Source organism: Pipistrellus hanaki (assembly GCF_964339955.1).
Source record: "Pipistrellus hanaki genome assembly, chromosome: 15".
NCBI classification, from domain to species: Eukaryota; Metazoa; Chordata; class Mammalia; order Chiroptera; family Vespertilionidae; genus Pipistrellus; species Pipistrellus hanaki.
In genome coordinates, this window is record NC_140517.1 from 41,945,781 (window position 1) to 41,970,054 (window position 24,274).

The 24,274-nt window shown below is 52.9% G+C and overlaps 1 protein-coding gene across 4 annotated transcripts; it reads right to left on the minus strand.

The window, feature by feature from the left end:
• Nucleotides 1–369: 369 nt before the first annotated feature.
• XRCC1 (X-ray repair cross complementing 1) lies at nt 370–23,159 on the minus strand. 4 transcript variants are annotated; one of them, XM_084860749.1, is made up of 17 exons: nt 22,979–23,159; nt 22,443–22,535; nt 13,772–13,882; nt 9,853–10,011; nt 8,977–9,051; nt 8,776–8,881; nt 8,408–8,517; nt 8,222–8,327; nt 7,827–8,085; nt 7,408–7,524; nt 3,804–3,897; nt 3,515–3,638; nt 3,267–3,318; nt 3,036–3,175; nt 2,165–2,255; nt 1,554–1,629; nt 370–1,463 (listed from the first exon to the last, which is right to left on the minus strand). In XM_084860749.1, the coding sequence occupies exons 1-17, from the start codon at nt 23,027–23,029 to the stop codon at nt 1,350–1,352; spliced, it is 1,878 nt and encodes a 625-aa protein (XP_084716875.1). In that variant the 5' UTR covers nt 23,030–23,159; the 3' UTR covers nt 370–1,349. The 4 variants fall into 4 exon arrangements, with proteins under 4 accessions (XP_084716875.1, XP_084716874.1, XP_084716872.1 ...); XM_084860748.1 differs by having other exon boundaries at nt 1,212–1,463; nt 3,267–3,321; XM_084860746.1 differs by having other exon boundaries at nt 1,214–1,463; nt 3,267–3,321; nt 8,222–8,333; nt 22,979–23,157.
• Nucleotides 23,160–24,274: the final 1,115 nt, after the last annotated feature.

The following is a 24,274-nucleotide window of genomic DNA, read 5'->3' on the forward strand; positions in this document are numbered from 1 at the left end:
CCTCACAGATAAAAAAAGCAAAGGTCAACAAAGAGAAAGGATGAAGATGGGTGGCCCTTGGTTAGTTGATGGGGACGAGCTTGGAATGTCCAAGGAAAGATTACCCAAAGGGCAGATCTCAAACCCAGATGACCCAGCCCTTTGTGCTGCTCAAACCCCTTCCTGACCAGGAAAAGCCCAAGATTCTCACCTGGTGCTGACAGCCGTGCTTGTGCTGCCTCAGGGATGGGAACTGAAACGGGGCACTGAAACGGGGCCAGTGTGAGGAAGTGAATTTTTCCTTTAATTTCACTGTCATTTTTTTAATCCTCATCCAAGGATATTTTTTTCCCATTGATTTTTAGAGAGAGTAGGAAGAGGGGACAGAGAGACACATCGATCCGTTGCCTACTGCACGCACCTGGAATGGGGCAGGGATGAATCTGCAATCGAGGTACATGCCCTAACTGGGAATTGAACCCAAGACACTTCTGTCCAAGCGTCGATGCTCTAACCACTGAACTACAGGCGAGGGCTCATTTCGTTGTAATTTAAATAGCCACCTGTGTCCACTGGCTACCACATTGGACACTGCGGCTGCAAGGCCTGTGCCCACCTTTCTAGCCAGATCTGTCCCCACAGCCTCTTCACCAAGGGCAGCAATGCTCTTTTAACTCCACCCAGACACCAGGCTAGCAGCTCCCACTTTCGGGCCTTTGTCCATGCATGGCCCCTGCCCAGAATGACACCCCATCTTCAGTCCCGATTCTCTAACACCAGCTCAGCTCCGACCTTAAGCGTACGAGCCCTGAAGGGGGTTCAGGACTTGTGTGGATTGATTAAAATGCCCCGCCCCCCATCCTACCTCCCACATGAGGTGATGTGAAGCCATGCTGAGTTACAGAGCGACTCCTGGAAACCCCGCGGAAAGGGAGAGACCCCTGGCAGGGGAGCTGAGACTTCAGAGCATCCAGCCCTCCAGCCCAGGACCCACAGAGGGACAACCAAGACCCAGGCACACCCTGACCCCCGAGTCGGAACCAGCTGAGTGTCATTCCCAGTTCCTGGCGCCTGCTCCCGCAGGCGGAGGGGCCAGAGAGAAGTGACCAGCAGCTCCTTCCCTCGCAGCGCCCCCAGAGAGCCCCTCCGTCTCCAGGACCCGGGTCAGGAGTCTCCGGCAGCTCCGAGACCTGCCTCTCAGAGGGGAAGCAAAAACCAAAAACCAAACAGAAGACGCAGCTGGCAGCCTCCTAGAATTTCTGGGAAACTCCTGAGTGAGAGAGGCAGTGGCTCCAAGCCAAGTCAGCTTTATTAAACGCGCGTGTGTGTGTGTGTGTGTGTGTGTGTGTGTGTGCGTGCGCACACATCCTTCAGGCCTGGGGCACCACCCCATAGAGCTGGTGAGGAAGTAACTTCTGCTTCTCGTTACAGCTGTAGATCCACCTGGGGCGGACGAACACCAGGGAGGGGTTGTCCATCAGGGCCTGCGGGGGGCAGGGCACACGTGAGGGAGGAGGGGACAGAGGAGACTCGGGGGCGGTTTGGGTCTCCCTTCCCCGCCCCTCTGAACTCACCTCCTCAAAGCTAGGGTCCCACTCCTGTGCCGTGATCACAAACTGGACCCGGTCGCTCATGTAGTCCTCGAGCTCCCTAGCGGGAGAAGGAAAGAGGCCGAGATTCGGGGTCCCCTCTGCTGACACCCCACCCCCCAACCATTCCCAAAGGCTGACCCTCCTGTCCCGCCGATGTGCCCTAGAGGCTGCCTGTGGATCCTCCACTGTCCCACGTGCCAGTCTGAGCACAGCCACGATACCGCCACCCCCACTGCCTCTAATCCTCGCAGAAGGGCGGCCGGGAGCCTCACCTTAGAGGAGGAAGCTTAGGGCAGTTGTCGGCAAACTCATTAGTCAACAGAGCCAAATACCGACAGGACAACGATTGAAATTTCTTTTGAGAGCCATATTTCTTAAACTTCTAACGCCACTTCTTCAAAATAGACTCGCCCAGGCCATGGTATTTTGTGGAAGAGCCACACTCAAGGGGCCCAAGAGCCGCATGTGGCTCTGCCACTGAACCCTGTGGTCTGTGCCCATCCTGCAGGGTTCGCCCCTTCCCCACCTCCCACAACCGACCACCCCTCCTCAAAACTCAGCGCCCCCACCCCAGGCCCACCCCAGCGACTGACCCATTGAAGGCTGTGACATAGCGGCTGAGCCTCCTCCGCTCGTCCCCGGGGAACTCCCCGTACAGGAAGAAGTGCTTGCCCTGGAAGAAGTCTGGGGAGGTGGGAGCAGAGCCAAGGTGAGGCCCTGGAGTGCAAGGCACCAGCCAGGAGCCACGGAGGCCAAGCAGCGGGCAGGGCGGCGGCCGGGCAATGAGGACAGCGGTTCGGCCGGCCCAGCAGAGCCTGGTTTTTCGTTGTTGCTTTCTTTAATGGCGAAAGACACAATCCCACTGACTGTAATGTGCTCCTCACATGATCCCCAATTCCCTGGCACCGAGGGGCCAGGGAGAGGGACACACAGCTCCTTCCCTACCAGAGCCTCACAGGGCCCCTCGTTCTCTCGGTCACAAAGGGGCTGCTGCCGCTTACTAAGCTTGGCCGGGTCAGAAACTGGCCAACCGGCCACTTCTTCATCTGGCTGGTCTCATTCCTTTTCCACTGCCCCACCCCCCACCCACAAACACTGAATTGAGGGGGGTGGGGGACGGGGGGAGGCTGGGCATCTTCAGGGTTTAAGAGCCTCCAGGTAAGCCTGAAGCCTGGGGGTTAAGCTCTGGTGAGGGAGGGGCTGTTCACACCGGAGTGGAGCCAAAGGGGTGGCCACACCTGCCTGGTGCTGGGCTGTGATGGAGGCTGACCGGGGACAGAAAGGGGAGGGGAGGGAACAGGCCTAAGAGAACGAAGGGGTGGCAAAGGCAGGCGGCGGTGGGGAGCAGACCAGGAGACAAGTCCCAGGGTGGGTGGCTGCAATCCTAGGCTAGCTGGAACAAGTCACAGGTGAGAACTGAGAGGGACAGATCCACTTCAGGAGGGAGGGAGGGGGACTTCCTACCTGGGAGCTCAGGGATTGGCAGGTCAGGAGACTGTGGGGGACTCTCATTGTCTGTGTTCTCATCTGTGGATCCCGCATACGGGTCCTCGCCGTTCTCGCCCTGGCCAGCGGGCTGCCTCTGTTCCTTCTGCTCCGCCACCCTGGGGGAGCCAAGAGGGTGGGGGAAGAGTGTGCAGACCAGATCCCTCTGCCCACGGCCTGGCCCACCCTGACCCCCAGCCCCAACGCCACCTTCTCAGCTCATCCTCGGTGTCCTCGGAATCTTCCGCTCCATTGTCCTGTCCTTCTGCGAGCGGAAGCTTAGTCAATGCAAGGTGACCCGTCTTCCGGGAAGCCTGGCACCCCTCTGCAGTCTCTCACAGGCACCCCAAACCCCAACCTCAATAGATCCCCGATCCAGCTATCGGGGGGCCCTCAGCCTCCTCCTCCCTCAGACCCCGGAGCCCAGGCTTCCATCCCCTCCTCCCCAAGGCTCTGACCTGACCACTCCCCCTCCATGTGGGTATCTTCCTGGGACCCTGGAGAGGCTGGTTTGGTGTCTTCTGGAGTGGCGGGAGTCAGGGGTGAGCTGGGTCCCGCTGGCGGGGGGGCCTTGGTTTTGGCCTGGGGGCACGGAGGAGGGAGTGGGTGAGCGAGCGGGCAGGGCGGGGCGGGTGAGAGGCATGTGGGGAGGTGTGCCGCACGAGGCGGGAGCAGACTTTGGGGACCACAACAGGCCCATAGCCTCCTCCCAGGACATCTCCCACACCTGGCCAGGGGACAGCCCACCTTTTGGGGAAGCTGTGGGGCTTCGTCCCCGCTGCCGCCGCCCTGAGGGCCGCCCTCGTCCTCGCTGCTGGAGTCCGGCCCTGCCATGAGGTACCTGGGGGAGGAGTCAGGCCTCAGACGAACAGGAAGCCCTGTCCTCTGGGGCCTGCAGGGAGGGTGCTCAGGGTCCCACCATGGCCACTCTCCCAGCTGCCTCTCTTTCCCGTTCTGGAAGGCCCCACCGACCCCACCACCCTGGCCACCCACACAGGAGGCCAGAGCTCCCCCTGGCTGCCCTCCCTCCTCTTGTGGAAGAATGCCCCATTTCAGAAATAATGTTCCCCTTTGAGGATCAAAGTCAGTTTTAAGGGAAAATTCCCAAAAGCAAATACATTTTTGAAGACCTTGGCACTATCTTCATGGTCCTTCAGCTGCTGACACTCCAGGAAAAGAATTCTCCTAGTTCTAATAATAACAACAGCTGACACTTATACGGGATTTCCTATGTGCCAGGCATTATTCCAAACACCTGGCAAATGTGGAGTCACGGAATCCGGAGGTAGGAGGTATCTTAGCCCCATTTTACAGATGGGGAAACTAAGGCACAGGGAGGTTAACTTCTCTGCCTCAATCCCAGGGCAAATTGTGTAGCAGAAGCAATTGAACGTGTTGGCTTTCCTTTCATGGTATGCACATGAAGACCCTCTGCATATAATATGATTTTTCCAAAGCTGGTGAAATATGTTCAGGTAAGTCAGACCCACTGGACAGCCCTGGCTCATGGGAAACTCAGAGAATTTAGTGTCATGGTTGATTAAAGAATCAATGGTAGGCTGTCGAAACTGGTTTGGCTCAGTGGATAGAGAGATGGCCTGCGAACTGAAGGGTCCCAGGTTCGATTCTGGTCGGGGCATGTACCTTGGTTGCGGGCACATCCCCAGTGGGGGTTGTGCAAGAGGCAGCTGATTGATGATTCTCTCTCATCGATGTTTCCAACTCTATATCCCTCTTCCTTCCTCTCTGTAAAAAATCAATAAAATGTATTTAAAAAAGAATCAATGGTAGGCTTTATAAGCTTGGAAATAAAATATTTTTAAAACTCAATTTGTGATTATTGTGGGGAGAGCCATCACCTGGGAATCTTCCATCATCAACTTTTGAAAATATAAAGTGCTTTCTGAATTTAATTTTTTTGGTCAAAAGCCAGTTGCAATAATAATAATAATAATAATAATAATAATAATAATAATAATAATAAATCCCATTTGCAGCCTGGCTGGTGTAGGCTCAGTGGTTGAGTGTCAACTTATGAACCAGAACATCATGGTTTAATTCCTGGTCAGGGCACATGTCAGTAGAAGGCGTGGAGGAGGCAATCGATCAATGATTCTCTCTCATTATCGATGTTTCTATCTTTTTCTCCCTCTCCCTTCCTCTCCTAAGTCAATAAAAATATAAAACAAACAACAACCAAAACAAACAAACAAAAAAACCCAGTTGCAAACTTAGCACTGTTTATTGCCTTTTCTTGTGCAGACAATGATCCCAATCCAGTTCCTCTGGCCCTAAATAGATTCCAACCCACCCCATTCCTATCCCCGAGGCTGGGCCTCCTCCGGGGTCCCCACCTGCAGCCCAGCCTGGACACGCCAACCCTCACAACAGAGCCTGCCCCTCCTCCTCCCAAACCTTCCACGGCTCCCTGCTGCTCAGAGACCCTTGGAGCCAGATGGGTTTCAGAATGTTGAAATTTTCAGATTTCAGAGGTATACAGATTGTTTCATACCAATCTGTGGGGAAGGGGGAAATGCCCTATAAATCAAACCCATGAATAGTTCTGTAAACAATATGATGACATAGTTAATGGAATAAAGGTCACAAACAGCCTCGCATCAGCTCAGGAGGATCACGTAGCCAGTGTGTTTGCGCCAAATCCAGAAAAACATTTTTGGCTTCCAGACGTGTTTGGATTCCCGAGCTGTAGATGTGGGGTCTGTGGAGCTGGACAGAGCCCTGCCCCGGCCCCTGCTAGAAGTCCTTTCTGAGCTGATCCCACCACTTCTCAGCTTCCACCTCCAGCTTCTCCCCAATAAAGAGTCTCTCAAGTACAGCAGGCACAGCCCCAATTCTGAACACACTCAGGTCTTCTTTCCCATGAGGTGTATAACACAAGTCTCCTTCCGATCCACGGGCCTCAGATCTGACCCTGTCCTCCCCCAGCTCCAAAGCCTTCCATGGCTCCTGCTGCCCCGGCCTCATTTTCCTGCCACTTCCTGCCTTCCTGCCTCCCGCAGCAAGCGGAGCCCACCTGCACCTCCTCGGGCAGACGCCAGGCTGACCCCAACTTTGGCTCCTCCACTCAGCGGGCTCTCTGCTCAGCCTGGCAAACCTCTTCTCATCCCTGAAGACCCTACACACGCGGTTTCTCCTTGGGTCTTTCTCTATACGTTTTTTAAAATCTTATTTTTATTATTTATTTATTTTGCTAATTTCCCTTTTCCTATTTATTTATTTATTATTATTAAATTATAAAATCTTATTTTTTAAAATATATTTTATTAACTTTAGAGAAGAAGGTTTACAGAGAGAAAGGGGGAGAGACAGAAACATCAATGATGAAAGAGAATCATTGATGGGCTGCCTCCTGCATACCCCCAACTAGGGAAGGAGCCTGCAACTCAGGCATGGGACCTGACCAGGAATTGAACCGTGATCTTCTGGTTCAGCGGTTGCCAACCTTTCAGATCTCACAGACCACCAATGGTCCGAGGACCACCGGTTGGTGACCACTGTCTGGTTCGTAGGTCAATGCTCAACCACAGAGTCATACCACCAGGCATCCATACTGTTTTTTATTTGTTTGAGGTTTTTTTTGTTAATCCTCACCTGAGGATATTTTTTCCATTGATTTTTTTTTTTTTTTTTTTTTTTTTAGGGAAGGGGAGAGACACAGAGAGAAACATGATGTGAGAAAGACACATCAACTGGTTGCCTCCCACAAGCATCCCAACCAGTTCTGGGACCAAGCCTGCAATGAAGGTATGTGCCCTTGACTGGAATCGAATCTGGGACCTTTCATTCCACAGGCCACTCTGACCACTGAGCCAAACCGGCCAGGACCCCTACTGTTTTGTAACAAGTCTGGCCCCTCATCAAAGTGAGAGCCTTGTCAAAGGCAGGCCCTAATGGGTGGTGTCCACATCGCATGGCCCAGCCTGGCACCAAGCAGGGGCCTCAGGGGCTTGCTTTAAATGAATCTACCCTCAACAATAAAGATAAATAAACTTAAAAATTAACTAAATTAATCTAAACAAGCGCCAACACTCTGTTCTGCACCCCTAGGTCCTTGACATGCTGCTTCTCTAGCCTGCAGTGTCCTTTCCTTCTCTGCTGAGCAGACTTCACAGAGCCCGCGTGAGCCCCCAGGCAAGTCCTCTCCCTCCTCCATGACTCCTAGCAGTGCTGGAGGAGGGAGAAGTCAGAAGTGAGCTCACCCGGTCTGGGCCCACCTGTGTTCTGAGTTCTCTCCAGATCCCTAGCTTTGCCCAGCGCAGGGATGAGGAGCAGGGTAGGTGTGTGAGTATGTACATACATGTGTATACCACAGGAGTGCAGGGGGCCTCACCTCCGGGAGGGCAGCCGCTGCCGCATGCGGTGACAGTCCAGCACCCACTCTTTGCGCACAATGCGACCTCCGAGGCCTAGGACCTGGCCGTACTTAGGGGTGTTGGCAAAGGCACAGCTGTGGGGAGCAGAATGGAGGGTGTCAGTCAGGTGCGATCTGAGGGATAAGAGAGAAGAGGGAGACAAGGGGGACAGAGAGAGGGAGAAAAGATGAGTGAGAGAGAAAAAGAAACAGATATGGGAGAAACAGGGAGACAGAAGGAAAGATGTACAAATCAGAGGAAACGAGGCAGAGGATCCATACAGAGAACTGAAGAGACAAAGACACAGGCAGACAGGCAGAGAGAGAGAGAAAGCAAGGTGGAGACAGAGGCGAAGCAGTGGTAGCAGGAAGGTGGGAGGAGCAGGTCACAGGCCTACATGAGGTGGGTGCTGTCTGGAGTCCAGTCTGGCCGATACTTGGCCCCGAGCTCCAAGGCCTTGTCCCGGAGCTCCGAGCGGAAGGGGTTCTGGAAGCCGCTCAGCACCACCACCACGCCCTTGAGGATCTTCCCCATCTCCTGCGGGCCAGCTCGGGGTCCCTTGTGCTCCTTGCCTTCTCCTCGGGGCTTCCCTGGCACTGCCCCCCGTGCTGGGGCAGGGACTGAGGCAGTGGCAGGGGTAGAGGTGGGTGCAAGCACTGCGGAAGCCAAAGAGCAGGCTCAGTTAGCACTGCTGGGACTGAGCCCCTCGCCCTTCCTCCCTCAGCTCCAGAGTCCCAGCCCCAGTCGTCTCCACCCCCGCAACACAGGAACACAGGAATCCACTCTGCTCACATCTGGGCCTCTTGCGGGCAGGGGGTGAGGGCTGGGCTGACGGTTTGCCGGGGGTCTTCCTTTCTTCTTGATTCAAATCCAGCTTCCTCTTCCCTTTGGGGGACTCCTGAGGCTAAGCGGGTGAGATGAAATGAGGCCTCTAGCTTCTCTCCTCCTTCTCCACCTGTCAGGGTCTGATGCTCTCACCTTGGAGGTGCTGCCTGCTGGCCTGGAGGCCGGAGAGGGTGAGGAGGTGGCACTTGAGGCCTGCAGTGTGGCAGCTGCATAGCTGGGTCCTGATGGGTCACTGGTTGTGGCTACAGAGGGAGAAGGTGGAACTAGGATCAGACTGGCCCTTGGGCCCTTCAGCTCCTATCCATGCGACAGAGGGGTGTTCTCCTCCCTCCTCAGACCCAGGCGGCCAGGCCCCCAGCCTCCTCCCCCCTCAGACCCAGGCGGCCAGACCCCCAGCCTCCTGCCCCCTCAGACCCAGGCAGCCAGGCCCCAGCCTCCTCAGACCCAGGAGTTTAGGTCCCAGCCCTGTACTCACTCAGGCCTCAGGTTTCCTCACTCACCAGGGGGCGTCTTATTGATCCGGCTGAAGAAGAGGGCCCCCGGTCTCAGCGAGCTGGCACCCTCGTCCTCCTCCTTCACACGGAATTGGCCAAGCTTGGTCACCTTCTAAGATCCCACAAGGTCAGTGCCGTGGGTGGGGACTGCTGGCAGTGGGGGAGAAGAGGGAGGGCGAAGGCTCTGGGGTAGTGGGTAAAACTTACCTGGGGTGAAGCCTCTACCTCGTCTTTGTCTGGAGGGCTGTGAAGCCGCACAAAACTCAGGCCATAGGGGGAGTCCTGGGAAAGAAGGGGCTGGAGTCTGGGAACCTGGCCAAGGACTAAAGCCCTTTAACCTAGGGATCCCTCTCTCTGGCTCTTGCCTCATCTGATGTCTGTATGATACCGAGGACAATAATAACAGCCAACTGCTATGGAGCCCTAACTGTGGGTCGGCACAGCTCTGAGCCCTTTTACCGCATTGGTGCCACTAGCCTCGTACGCAATGGGCAAATGGCATGGGAGGGGGTGCCCCTGCCTCTCCGGGAACACAGAAACGCTCCAGGATCTGCCCCCTCTGCCAGTTGGAAGCAGAGCCGTAAGATGGGAGGAACCCGGGTCCCTGGGTGACCCGTCAAACACCCCCAGGACAGCTCCCCGGGTAAGGATACCTCTACTGTGTGGTGTCATTACCACTTGGGTCTTGTTGTCACAGCTTAGCATCCTAACTCACAGCAACCCATAAGGATCAGGAAACTGAGACCAGAAAGGTTACGTCACCTGCCCAAAGTCACGCAGTAAGAAGTGGTGCAGCCATCTTAAACCCAGTGTCTGACTTCGTTCCCTTGGTGTGAACTCCAAGGCCCACTCTCCAAGTCAGCTGTCCCCCTCCTCCAGTTCCCCTCTGAGGTCCAGGACATCGTCCAGGAAACAAAGCCTCAACGAGGGGGAACTCGAACCCATTTCAGGGAAAGCCTCCTCATGGCCCCGTGGGATGCCAGCTGTCCAGTCCTCCCCGCCCTCTGTGACCCAATACCAGCCCCTCAGCTCTCTCCTCACCCCCGACCAAGGGCCCTGCCTCCCAGCCCCCACCCTGGGTACCTTGCTATAGGGCTGGCTGCACACGATTTTGACTCGGTCCCAGCGCTTCTCCGCTGCTCCCCGGACCAACTTGTCAGGCCCAAAGATGCGAACACGGTTGGGGTTGGAGCCACTTCGGCTCTCAGAAGGGGACATGAAAGACGAGGTGACCAGAAGGACCTGGGAGAGGGCACAATAAATGAGGCTGGCTCCTTTAAATGATGCATCCTAGAGGCTGGGAAGAGGGCAGGGTGCCGGAGAGAAAGCTAGGGAGTCGCCACATCCAGCTCATGCCCTGACCTGCGACAAGGTCTCTAGACTCTTCTCTTGTTTCTGGGCCTCCGGTCAGTCCTTCCCTGACACAGGCCCCAGAGGAGCCTCCTATGTTCAGATCTGAATGATCCTTCTGAAATTCGTGCACAGAGCCTTCCATACTTGGCCATCTGGTGGGGCTACGCGACCTAAGGAACGAGCCCTCCCAGCAGAGAAGCATCACGGTGACTGGCACAGTATTCAAACACCTTTTGGAAATTCAAGGCTGGGTCAATGGAAAGGCGGCAGAGTTATCAGAGGCCAGAAATGAGAGAGCTGGGCCAGTTACTAAGTGATTCTCGCAGCTCAAACCCACCCAGTGGAGCCTCCAGCTGCTCCTTATCGGGCTCTGCCAGCAGGGGGGAGCTAGAGAAAGGCTGCAAGACTAGGAGGGTGGAGGCTCTGCTCCTGGCAGATCCTGTGAGCATCACCCCAGGCCCGTCTCTGCTTCTCCGAGTGCTCCTTCCCAGGGCAGCAGAGCGTCCAGTTCGCAGCTTCCTAACACTGCACAACCCGCCTCAGCCAGCCCCTCTCAGGTCGCAGTTTCAGCTCTATGGAACCCAACCTCCAACATCTATGTTCCAATCATTCCCACCTTTTCCTCTTGTTCCCCCAAACCTAGGGGGAGCAAAAGGCAGCTGCTCCCTGCACTTGCTTCTTCATCGCACCTTAGTCTTCTTGCCTCATCAGTTACTAATTCCCTGTTAAAATAACTGGTGTGGCCGAAACCAGTTTGGCTCAGTGGATAGAGCGTCCCAGGTTCGATTCTGGTCAAGGGCAGGTACACTGGTGTGGTTTCCGTCTCCTGGTAGGACCCTGGCTGATACGGTGGGTGGCCCTGTCATGGTTTTTGTCCTAGTGCTGACCCTGGGTGGCACACAGAGCTTGATTAAAGGGCCCTTTGGGGTGGTGGCAGCAGGGAATAGAAGGCCAAGCCTGCACTCCAAGCAGGGAAATCAGTATTTCAGAGACCACCACCAAATCACATAGAGCTGGGCTCCTCCATGAGCTCAGGGGAAATGTGCCTAGGGAGAAGGAGGGGGAGCCTGAGCTCTGGAGGACAGCAGAGAAAAGATGAAAATGTATCTGTGGACAACTCCTGTACTCTCAAGGATTCGGAGCAGAAACTCATACTAGCTATCTGCGTGGAAAAACACAAGCCGAACATTTTCAGTGGTCCCACGTACACAGTGTCCCCTGACACCTGGGCACATACTCTTTGGAGGAGCGTACGTCAAACCCAGTCCTCCAAGATTTCCGATAGATATGGTCCCAAAGAACCCAAGTTCACACACACACACACACACACACACACACACCCATGAGGCGTGAGGCAACAAGCTGCCATGACTCGGATCAGCAGAAACCACAAAGTGCAGATCAGACCTACAAAGGCTGCACATACTGAAAATATCAAACATACAATATAAAAGTATTTTTAATAGTTTAAAGAAATAAATGGCCGAAACCAGTTTGGCTCAGCAGTAGAGCGTCGGCCTGCGGACTGAAAGGTCCCAGGTTCGATTCCGGTCAAGGGCATGTACATTGGTTGCGGGCACATCCCCGGTAGGGGGTGTGCAAGAGGCAGCTGGTCGATAATTCTCTCTCATCGAAGTTTCTAGCTCTCTATCCCTCTCCCTTCCTCTCTGTAAAAAATCAATAAAATATAATATTAAAAAGAAAGAAAGAAAGAAATAGACAGGATGATAAAGGAACACATAATAACCAAAACTGACCAGGCAATTTTGAAAAAGAAAGAGTTCACACCCAACACTAAGGGATGACTCAGGATCGGTCAAAGCATTCAAATTCCCTCTGCCGAAGGCTGGTCCAAAGATGTACACGAGGCCCCCTTCTGGCCAGTGTGATATTAGAGGGAGCTTGTGTGGGGGCTTCCGAGAAAGCGTTTTCCTTCCTCATTGTAGAAACAGGATGGAAGAGAGCCACTGAACTCCTGCCATCCACTTTCCCCAACTCCTGCTCTGGATGCTACAAGGTGACGGACGGAGCAGCAGCCATCATATCGCAATCGTGAGGGCGAATCCAAAAGGACAAGATGTGCCAACCTCGCACCCGCTGTTAATCTTCCAGACCAGCCCTGGGCCAGCCTGATGCCAGCCTGTCCACCTGAGGAAACAATTAACGGGCTAGTGCAGGGAGCCAGTCTTAGTTTAGTATATTTTGTTACTTATTCTCTTTCTAACTGACAAGCTGTGGAATTAGAAAACAAAAGCCTTCTGCTAAGAAAAACATAGGCTACGACTAGATGTCTTTTTGTGCTCAACTCTGATCATGAAAAGGGAACAGCAAAGACAAAGAAAATTATATAGAAGAGAAGCTTTCTCTCTGGCCTTGACTAGAATTGTTTAAAAAGGCCTGATTTGGAGCTGATAGAGGAGCTGAATTTATCATCTAGTGGCTAAAATTAGGGGCAACTCAAACTGTGGTTGGTGGCAGCTACCCCTACCGAGAGGTAGATTTCCTCTTCCCGTTCCTTGTAAAAAGAAAACTACACTAGTTATCCGGCTGTTTTATTACCCAACACTATCTTTAAGGTTCCAGGATTAAGCTTTACTCTCTGGATGAGTTAGCCTAGGGGTGTCGAACTCAATCAGAAAAGGGGCCAAAATCTAAAATCAGCCTAAATCGCGGGCCGAATGGTTTACTGAACAGTCATAAACTGACAATGTCATAAACTGACAGCGGAGTGCAGTGATGACAGCGCGGTGCGGGCCACATTGCAAGGCCTGGCGGGCTGGATTTGGCCCGCGGGCCTTGTGTTTGACACATGTGAGTTAGCCTGAAATGCTTACACATCTTTTGGAGATGTGGAAGCCTTTGTGGAATTTGAAGAGTGAAAAAAAGAACATGTTGTCCTGGCTGGTTTGGCTCAGAGGTGAGAGCATTGGCCCGTGGACTGAAGGGTCCCAGGTTCAATTCCGGTTAAGGGTACATTCTCAAATAGATGCTTCTCTTTCTCTCTCCCTTCCTTTCCCTTCCTTTCTTTCTCTAAAAATCAATAGACTATTCTTTAAAAACAGAAACAAGAAATGTCTCTCTGCAAGAAGAAGAAAATATCTCGTAGAAGACTGGTTTGTTCACTTAAAATTATGAACTCTCTTTGTCACGGTAGGTCTATTTTTACCCAAAAACATTTCGTTGATTAACTAGCCTGCTAACTATGATCTCATCGATCCAGCTCTAATTAATTCAACCAGAAAAACAAAGCTTGTGCCAACTTTTAAAAATATTCGTAATAGAGCAAAAGGCATTTCTTCTTGGAAACATCTGTCACAAATGAAGTGACTAACAGAGGCAACCCACACAATTGGAAATCTCAGTTGGCAGGGACATCTGTGAGCCCTGGGGCTGCGGAAAGCAGTTCCGATCTCCAGCGGTGACTGAATCTTGGAACAAACATGTGCCTCTGGTCGTTTATGCCACCACAAGGCAACCCGGTCCCTTCCCTGCTGTGTACTGTTTATCACCTGTCTCCTCCGCACACCGGGCTCCTCCAGAGGGCCCTGGTAGGTGTGACGCATGTCCACCCTCGTCTGGCACGAGGGGAAGCAGTGATGGGAATCTGGGGCAGGGATCAGTCTAGGGCCCATCGCAAGTCCCTGCTTACCTCATAGTCTTGCTCCCCAGTCCCTCCAGCCGAGCTGCCCACCAGCACCTCCACAAAGGCCGAGCCATCGTTCCCGATGTCCACACTGTGTATCTGCTCCTCCTTCTCTAACTGCAAGAGAGGGGAAGCCCGCTGTTAGTGCCCGCTCTGCCCAGGGCTCACTGTGGGACCTTGGGAGTGGGGAGACCCGCATATGAGCCACCATATCTCCTTGCAATGTCAACTCTGGGACAAGTAGGTGGCCAATACTGAGTGGTGCCACCTTGTCCCCAGCATGCAGCATTCAGAGCTCAAAAATATTCACTGAGTGAACAAACCCCCACACCCTCTTCCCTGGCTCCTCCAGACTCTGCCAGATCAGCTTATAATCTGCTCTCTTTGGCAGCACTTGTCAGTTTCCACCCCCAATCACACAGGATTCTGGAGAAGTTCCCTGGCGGTACGGTCCTGCTCTGGTTTTCTCACCATTGCTTCCTGGGTTCAAAACCCAGCTCTGCCAAACACTAGCTATATGGCCTCTGACCATGTGAAGCTTCCGTTTCCTCATCTGTAAAATGGGGATGATAACCATATCTTTACATGTAAATACTATGGCCACAAGGCCCTCTCGCAGTCTGGGAGCCCTTGGAGGATGTCTGACTGAAGCCATCGGTCAGACATCCTTAGCGCTGCCAGAGGCAGGAGGCTCCTGCCACCGCCGCTGCACTAGCCAGCGTGAGCCCGGCATCTGGATGAGCGGTGCTCCCCTTGTGGGAGCGCCCTGACCACCAGGGGGCAGCTCCTGCATTAAGCATCTGCCCCTGGTGTTCAGAGGGTGGCATAGTGACCAGTCGTTCTGCCATTGGGTCAATTTGCATATTAGCCTTTTATTATATTATATTATATAGGATGCTCAATAATTATTTGTCAAAAGAAGAAAAGAGCTACCTGTAGGACCTGCCATCCCCTTCTGACAGTTAAGGGTGCAGAAGGCCAGGTGGGGGTGGAAGGCAGTTGGGAACTGCTGAGGCAAGTCTCCTGCTTTCTAGTTTGGGACTCCTGTATTTGGATTCTAGAATGACAAGTTAACCCGCTGGTGTGGCTCAGTGGTTGAGCATTGACCCATGAACAGTTCACTAGTCAGGGCACATGCCCGGATTGTGGACTCAATCCCCAGTGGCGGTGTGTGTGTGTGTGTGTGTGTGTGTGCAAGAGGCAGCCGATCAGTGGTTCTCTCTCATCGTTGATGTTTCTAACCTTCACTTTCTTGCTGTGAAATCAGTAATAATTTTTTAAAAAACACACACATAGAATGACAAGTTATTCCAACCCTCAAAGGTACCTAGTTCACCACTGCTCAGATCACCTACCCCACTGCTCGGATCATCTGCTGCTCCAGTCTGCCCTGTCACCCCCCAGTCAGGAGTTCATACAGGAGTGCCCCGACGTGGAAGGAAGGAGCCTGGACTTGGGATGAGTCAAGCCTGGATTCAAATCCAGCCCTGTCATTTCTAAGTGTGCAATCCTGGGTGATGTACAATCTCTTTGAGAGGCAGCGCACTCACATGTAAAAGGGAGGGTCCCCATAATAACCCTCCTTCTGAAGAGAGCCCAGATGACACAGATACTAACAACCATAACAGCAGCTGCTGTGAAGATCTAAGGGCCCACGAGTGCCAGGCACATAATGCATGCATCTTCTCTCCGCACAACCGCTTTGCAAGGCAGGGCTATTATTATCTTCACTTTATACATGAGCAAATGGAGGAAGGAAGTGGTTATGTAACTCCCTAAGGTCACACAGCTGGTGAGAGGAGAGCTGGTGCTGGTTAGGGCTCCTTCCCCACCAGGTGAGCATGCTGAAGAGAGAGGAAGTGATGAGGGAGGGGCCTTCCCAAGGCTGAGCCGTGCTGGCCCCCTGACGACTCTGCCCGCCCCCACCGCTGCCCTCAGCTCAGAGCCCCGCACGGGTGTGGAGCTGCCCAGGCACACAAGTCCCAGTCTGGCTTCCCGGCCTCCTGCCACATGTGGTGGCTCTCCTCCGGCCATGCTGCCTTCCTCCTGTCCTGAGAACAGGCGGGCTCCTTTCCCCGCAGGGCCTTCCCACCTGCCATCCCCCGCCTAGTCTACCCTCCCCCAGACCTTCCTGCGGCCGGCTCCTTCCATCCTTCAGGTCTGCTCAGATGCTGCTTCAGACCAACCAAAGTGGCCTCCCCCCTCCTACCAGCTGCTTCTCTATCCCCCGTCCCTGCTTTATTTTTCTTCATTATCACCACTTGATATTACAGTTACATCTTTATTTATATTTGTCTAGCGTCTGTCTTTTAAGCTCCATAAGGAGAGGGGCAATACGAGTCATTCCCTACTGTGTCCCCAATGCTCAGAACGACGTCTGATCCATCCCAGCTCTGCTTCCTTACCGCTGTGTGATCCTGGAACAAATGGTTTCATGTCACCCCATGGGCCTTAGTTTCCTAACCTATTATATGGGGACAGTAACAACCTCTACCTCATATAGCTGTGAAGATTCAAGGGAGGAATTCACACGAAGCCCCCTGAATAGTGCCTGCCGCAGGGCAAGCACTCCATAAATGTCAGCTGGCCGTATTACCACCAGAGGCCTTCAGGACATTCCTCACGGGTGAATGGACAGACGGACATGAGGCTCCCAGTGACCATTTGCTGAAGAAACAAATGCCCTGAGCTGTAATTCCGACTCTCCTCTCCCTGACCAAGTGGCTTTGGTGAGTCGCTGGCCTCAGTGCTCTCGTCGGTCACAAAAGAATCGCCATGGCTAACGTGGCCCTTAGATTCTCACTGAGGGCCAGGCGCGCAGTACATTCGTTTCCTGCTGCTGCTGTAACAAAGTACCACGAACGTCCTAGCTAAAAACAACACAGCTCACAGACCTGGAGGTGCGAAGTCTGAAAGCTGGTCTCCCTGAGCTGAAATCAAGGTGTCCGCAGGGCTGCTTCTTCAGCAGACTCTGGGGAAGAAGCACGTCCTTGCCTTCTCCTACAGGCCATCTGCCTCCTTGGCTTGTAGCCCTCCCCCAGCTCCACAGCCACAATGGCACCACTCCAGCCTCCGCTTCCATCACCCCATCTCCGTGACTCTGCTTCTGCTGCCTCCCTCTTTCCCTTATAGGAACCCCTCCCCCCAATAATCCAGGTTAATCTCACCCTCTCAAGATCCTTAACTTCATCATATCTTCAAGGTCCCTTTTGCCATGTAAACTGGCCTATTCACAGGTTCTGAGGGTTAGGAGGGGGCATCTTTTCAGGGCCATTATTCTGCCTACCACAGTGGACAGAGCTCTCCCTGGGCCAGGCATCACTGAATCCACACAAGGGTCTGTTACTATCCCAGTTCTACAGATGGGGAAACTGAGGTTTAGTTCAAATAAACAGCTCACATGTCACACAGAACTATGATTGCCAAAAAAATGTGGGCCCAACTTTCTGACTATAAACTAACACTCCTTCTCAACTCCCCTTCAGGTAAAAATGCAATACCTTTACCTCTCCCACAATACAAAGCAATAGGCCCCACATTTAATAGGATGTGTATATTTTGTATTTTAAATTATTTTAAATGAATGAGTCTTACAACTACTACTACTTTACACACACATAGATTCCCTTATATTTTCTTTCTTTTTTTTATTACCACCCTAGTGGCCCAGTGCATGAAATTCGTGCATGGGGGAGGGGAGAGTCTCAGCCCAGCCTGCACCCTCTCCAATCTGGGACCCCCTGAGGGATGTCTGACTGCCAGCAGACGGACATCCCTCTCGCAATCTGGGACTGCTGGCTCCTAACCACTCACCTGCCTGCCTGCCTGCCTGATCGCCCCAAACCACTCTGCCTGCCAGCCTGATCACCCCCAACTGCCCTCCCCTCCTGGCCTAATCGCCCATAACTGCCTCTGCCTCAGCCCCAGCACCATGGCTTTGTCCGGAAGGATGTCAGGAAGGTCTCCCAATCTAATTAGCATATTACCCTTTTATTAGTATAGATACTTAGTTTAAAACAACATACATTTATTATCTGTTTCTGTACATCAGAAAACACAGGATGACCGGATTCTCAGCTCAGGGTTTTATGGGGCTGAAATCTAGTGCAGGCTAAATCTGTGGTTCTCATCTGAGGTTCAGGGTCCTCTTTCACAAGGACTTGGCTATTGGCAGAGTTCATGTCCTTGTGGTTGAAGGACTGAGGTTCCCACTCCCAGCTGACAGTCAGGGCATGACTCTCAGTTGTCAGAGGCACCTGCATTCCTTGCCACATGGCCCCCACCGGCCGCTCAGAGCATGGATGCTCGCTGCTTCTTCTAGCCTGACTGTTTCTCTGACTTCCTCCTCTGTCCTTTCTTTTTGATAAATAAAAAACTTTTGATAAAAATGTGTATAACATGGAAACAACCCAAATCAAATGTCCACTGTTATAAAAAACACACCCAATGTTCATATGTCTATGAACGGATACACACTGTATGGTCTATCCAAACGATGGATTATTACTCGGCACTGATACATGCTACAACACGGAGGAACCTCGAAAACGGCTAAGTGAGAGAAGCCAGGCACAAAAGGCCACACATTTTGTCAGCCTCTTTAAATGAAATGTCCAGAATAGGTAAATCCACAGAGACAAAAGGAAGATCAGTGGTTGTCAGGGCAATCTGGGGAAAGGAGAACAGGGAGTGACTGCTTAATGGTTATAGGGCTTCTTTTTGGGGGTGATGAAAACATCCCCAGTGAGTGGTGACTGCAGAACACTGTCACTGTACTAAAAACCTCTGAGCTGTAGACTTTCAATGGTGAGATTTACGTTATGTGAGTTTCACCTCAGAAAGAGTGTGCAGTGTCAGCTGTTAGCAGGCCTTAAGCACAAGATGACTGTCATCTGCGGCCAGGTCTGTGTGCACCTTTCCCAGAAGTCATAATTCATGACAGTGAAACAGATGGCGCGTGGAGGTTTGCAAAGTCCCTAAGAGACATCTTGTAAAAACTGTTTCACATCCACGAAAGGCAATGTTATGTATAATTTAAAAGAATGAATTTTAAAAGGTACAAATTTATGCAATGGCAATGGATCTCCAAGATATAATTACCTGAAAAGATACTATGTAATTTTAATGTTTTAATATGCTTTTATTAATTTTAGAGAGAGAGGAAGGGAGAGGGAGAGAAACATCAATGAGAGTCATTGATGAGCTGCCTTCTGCACACCTCCCACTGGAGATCGAGTCCCCAACCTGGGCATGTGCCCTGATAGAAAATCCAACCGTGACCTACTGGTGCACACTCCACCCGAGCCACAATGGCAGGGCGCTCTCTCTCTCTCTCTCTCTCTCTCTCTCTTAAACAATAAACAAAAAAATCAATAAAAACATATTTAAAAAACAAAGCATATTATGGAGAGCAGCTAGACCCAAAAGTATATACTGTCTGATTCCATTTACGTAAAATTCAAAACCAGGCAAAACAAATCAATGCTGTTAAAAATCAAGATCATGGCCAAGATCGGTTTGGCTCAATGGATAGAGTGTCGGCTTGGGGACTGAAGGGTCCCGGGTTCGATTCCGGTCAAGGGCATGTACCTTGGTTGCGGGCATATGCCCAGTAGGGGGTGTGCAAGAGGCAGCTGATCGATGACTCTCTCTCATCGATGTTTCTAACTCTCTATCTCTCTCCCTTCTTCTCTGTACAAAATCAATTAAAAAAAAAAAAAAAATCAAGATCATGGTTACCCTTCCAGGGGGCAGTGACAAGAAGGTCTGGGGGGTGACATGTCCTGTTACTTCATCTGAGTGTGGAGCAGAAGACAGTTGCGGTCTTTAAGGATTCCCAGAACTGTGTGCTTTGCTGTACACGCTACACATCAAAAGAAGGTGAAAACCAATTTAAAACTGGTGTGGCTCAGTTGGTTGGCGTGTCATCCAGTACACCAAAAGGTTGTGGGTTCGATTCCTGGTCAGGGAACATACCTAGATTGCAGGTTCGATCCCCAGAGTGCATCTAGGAGGCAATTGATCAATGTTTCTCTCCCACACTTCTCTCTCTAAAAATGTCCTTGGGTAAGGGACAAACGTGTGCCACCTTGTTGCTCCTCATTTCTCCTAAACAACCCACCTCCAGTGGGGCACTGGAGTTACACCTGGGCTGTGTCCCAGCCATCCCCTCTGGCCAGAAGTTAGCAAACAGGGAAACTCCCCTCCTGAGAGCAAGTGATGGGTTGGCAACAGAGCCTCTATGGCCGCAGCAAGCAAAAAAGGTGTGTGTGCTCTCAAGAGCACAGGGCTGAACCCTGTGTGGTAATATCCAGATGGAGCACAATATTGTTGGGAAGGGAAAAAACACAGCTTAATCAGTCTATGTGTCTTGATGTCCAGAAGGTTGCCCTCATCACTTGCTTGAAAAGAACCGAAATTAGCATTCCACTGAATATGGAACCCCCCTGCATATTGGCAGCTGCTAAAAGCAATCCGATTTCCCAAAGGATCTCTGACATAAGTTAACCACTGCAATGCCGCCTGCTCAGACACTTGGCCCCTGTAGTTTATTCTCAACACAGAAATCAGGAATCTGTGAGAACCTGTCAGATTCTATTTCTTCTCTGCTCAGAACCTTTCAGTGGCTCCCCCTCTCAACCAGAGTAAAAGCCTAAGTCCTTACAATGGCTTTCAGGCCTTAAGTGTCATAAGCCCCCCCCAGTAGCTCATCTCCAACTTCTCTCCCCCTGGCTAACTCTACTCCACCCCACAGGTCTCCCAGCTGCTCCTGAGGCCAGCATCAGCCCGCCTAGGAGCCCAGAAAGCTGCACAGCTCACAGCATAGCTCACTCCGCTTAAATGTCACCTCAGGGAGGCCTTGCCTAAGTCCCTATTTAAACAAAAACCTCTTGCCTGGCCAGTGTTGCTCAGTGGTAGATGTTGACCCATAAATTGGGTGTCACAGTTCCATTCCCAGTCAGGGCACGTGCCTAGGTAGCCAGTTGTGGGCTCCATCCCCAGTGGGGGGCGTACAGGAGGCAGCTTATCAATGATTCTCTTTCATCATTGATGTTTTGATCTCTCCCTCTCCCTTCCTCTCTCTGAACTTAATAAAAATATATTTAAGCCCGACCGGCATGATTCAGTGGTCGAGGTATGAACCAGGAGGTTACAGTTCGATTCCCAGGGCAAATGCCCAGGTATCAGATTCAATCCCCAGTGGGTGTGCAGGAGGCAGCCAATCAATAAGTCTCTCTCACCATTGATGTTTATCTCTCTCTCTCCTTCTCCCTTCCCCTCTGAAATCAATAAAAATAGAAATAGAAATATTTTTAATAAATAAGTACCTCTTGCCACTGCCTCCTACCCCAGCTGAGGCATTCCCCATTCCTCTTACCTGTTTGGTTTCCTTCCACAGCACCCGTCAGCTGACTTATGTTTTACTTTTTTTTAAAAATATATATGTTTTTTATTGATTTTTTACAGAGAGGAAGAGAGAGGGATAGAGAGTTAGAAACATCGATGAGAGAATCATTGATCAGCTGCCTCTTGCACACCCCCTACTGGGGATGTGCCCGCAACCAAGGTACATGCCCTTGACCGGAATCGAACCTGGGACCTTTCAGTCAGCAGGCCGATGCTCTATCCACTGAGCCAAACCGGTTTCGGCTTATGTTTTACTTTTGACTTTCCCCCCAACATGAAAGTACACAGGACTGACATACCTATGTCTGATCTGTCCACTTCTATACGGCCCCAATATCTAAAACAGTTTGGCCTACAGAAGGTGCTTTATAACTAATTAGCCAATGAATGAATGAACAACTGAATCCACCCACTCTTGAATCTATAGGTCCCGTCCCTGTACTAACAGCTTCCACACCTGTCTCCAGCTCCAGGTCCGACCCCTAACTGCCAGCCGGATGACCCCCCGTGGAAATCCCAAAGTCATATCAAATCTGGACATGCCAAGTGGACACATCACCTTCTCAGGCCGCCCCTCTCCGGGTCCCCACTTCAGGGACAGCAGCCCTGTCTCCCTCAGTTTCCCAGGCCGGAGCACCCTGGGACTCCCTCACCCCCACGTCCTGTCTTCTCTGCTTTCAGTCTCTCTGCGTCCACTGCCACTGAGGGACAGAACGGGGTGATCCTCCTGGGGTCACGGGACATTTCCCCGGGGATCATAACAGAGCCCGGCAGAACCATCACTCAGTTATAAAAACAGGAATCCCTCCCTTTACACAAACACCTACGTGTTGACAGGGCACTTCTGCAGACGTTATGTCACCGAGTTATCACAATAACCCTGGGCCTGGATCTCATCGTTCCCAAAGGACAGGTGAGAAAACAAGTCCGGGGACACTGAGGCACAGGGAGGGGAGAAGTGAGGGGCCAGTCTAAACCGCCATTCCTGCCAGGTTGTTGTTCATCTTCACCATAGAATATGTTTGCCGTCGATTTTCAGAGAGAGTGGAAGGGACGGAGAAGGAGAATGGAGAAAAGGGAGGGAGAGAGGGAGAGGAGGAGGGAAGGGGAGAGACAGAGACAGAGCCAGACAGAGAGGAATGCTGCCAATGTCCAGGAAAGGAAGCTGAGGCCCAGGGGGAAGCCCTCCGCCCGCTGCCCGCGGCCTGGGGCGCAGGGTCCGGCCGCGGGTCCCAGGCTCCCCTGAGGAGAGAGAGGAGGGCAGGGTCACCTGGAGCACCACGGAGATGGTCTTCTCGCCGGCCTTGGCTGCCCGCCACTTCCGGTACGTGTCGGCCTTGAGGAGGTTTTCTGCGCAGTGGGTCTGGAGATGGGAACAAACGGGAAAGGGAAAGTTAGGGTACCTACCGAGATGAAAGAGAGGTCCCCAACTTTCAGATTATTCCTCCGAGTCCTCCCATCCCAAGCCCTCTGCGACCCCCCAGCTTTGCGTGACCCCGTTCCTTCTCCCCACGCTCTGCCTGGGGTCCCCTCAGCACTTCGCCCTGGAAGTTCACCCACGAGCTCTCCACGGAGGCGCTCCCCTCCCTCCTTTCTCTCCGGGACTCCCACAGGCTCCCGGAAGTTCCCCCAGTCCAACTCTCTCTCGGAATCCCCTTACGAGCTCCTGGAACCCCGCCCCACCCCACCCCACCCCCGACCCTCAGACTCCCATGAAGGTCCCTTTTACACCCCAGAAGTTCTCACGGAGCCAGCCCCCCAGGAAAGCCTTTCCGTCTCCCAGCCCCCCGCACCCCGGTCCCTCACCGAGTCCTGGCTGCTGCAGGACACCACATGGCGGAGGCGGATCTCCGGCATGTCAGCGTCGTGGGCTTCGCGGGAGCCGAAGGAGGGAGGAGGGCCCGGGCTCGGGGGGGCGAGAAGGGGGTGCGCCCTGCGCGCGCTCAAGTGCGCACGCGCGCGAGGCTCGGGCCTTTCAAACCGCGGCGCGCCGGCGCACGCGTCAACCCGGCGCCTGCGCAGCAGTGCGGCCTCTCCGGAGAGTGGCTCTGAGTTTCCCTAGCAACGGGCTTTTCCTCTAGCCCCGCCCCTCCCTGGCCCTGTCGCTCTTTAGCCCCACCTTCCGGTGACGGTCACAGCCCGCTTTTTCTGGGCGCCTAGCAACATCCAGGAGCGGCCTCCGGGATTGGTCCCTGGAAGAAATTCCCCATTCTCATTGGACAACGTGGTCGCCGCCCAAACTGAAGCCTGTCTGCTAGAGGACCGCAAACCGGAGCCGAATTTTTGCAGGGAGCCTGGAGCCTACTGCAACCGGATCCTCCACCGGTCCTGCAGCTACCCTCTTCCCCCGCTAGCTTCCCACCACACACAAAGGGGGGAAAAAAATCTCAGCTCTCTCTCAGAGTCACCGCCCAAACTGAAGCCTTTCTGCTAGAGGACCGCAAACCTGGGCGAAGTTTTGCAGAGAGCCCTGGAGCCTTCTGCAACAGGATCCTCCACGGGTCCTGCAGCTGCTTCCCTCTTCCCCCGCTCTCTTCCCACCACACACAAAGGAAAAAAAAAAAAAAAAAATCTCAGCTCTCTGAGTTAAGCCTGAGGCCAGGAGAGAGTGGGTCAAGAACCTCCCTCAATAATACACAAAGCATAAGCCCAAGCCAGACACGCACACCCAGCCTAGCGTGCTTCCACCCAGGCCTCAGTTTCCCAATGTGACCTGTGGGCATCTGTCTCCTACCGCGCCCATCGCTGCCCGCGGACAGGCACCCCTTCTGTTCGGGGCCCCGCCAGACCCAGGGATACAGCCCCAGGCGGGTAGGAGCTGGAGACAGCCGGAACAAAGAACAGGGAGTATGAGCCAAGCCCACGAAGAAGGGAAGGGAGACCAGGCTCCCGTGCCCCCGCAGAGCGAGTCTGGACGTGCTCGGCGCTCCCAGGTAGGGCCCCACCCACGCAGGGTGCCTCCTTGAGATGAGAGAGAAGAGAGAGGGGTTCTCAGACCTTGTAGCTGCCCTACACCTACAGGGAATCAAGTGACCCTGATTTTGACCTTGGGCTTTGGGCTAGAGGGAAAAAAAACTAGGGGAGAGGGGACTGCGGGGAGTG

Coding starts and splice junctions, on each gene's coding strand:
- XRCC1 (XM_084860746.1), bottom strand. CDS start 23,029: ATGCCGGAGATCCGCCTCCGCCATGTGGTGTCCTGCAGCAGCCAGGAC. Junction 22,536..22,978: donor CCTGCAGCAGCCAGGACTCG/GTGAGGGACCGG, acceptor TCCCATCTCCAG/ACCCACTGCGCAGAAAACCT. Junction 2,256..3,035: donor GCCAATCCCTGAGCTCCCAG/GTAGGAAGTCCC, acceptor CCACCTCCCCAG/ACTTCTTCCAGGGCAAGCAC.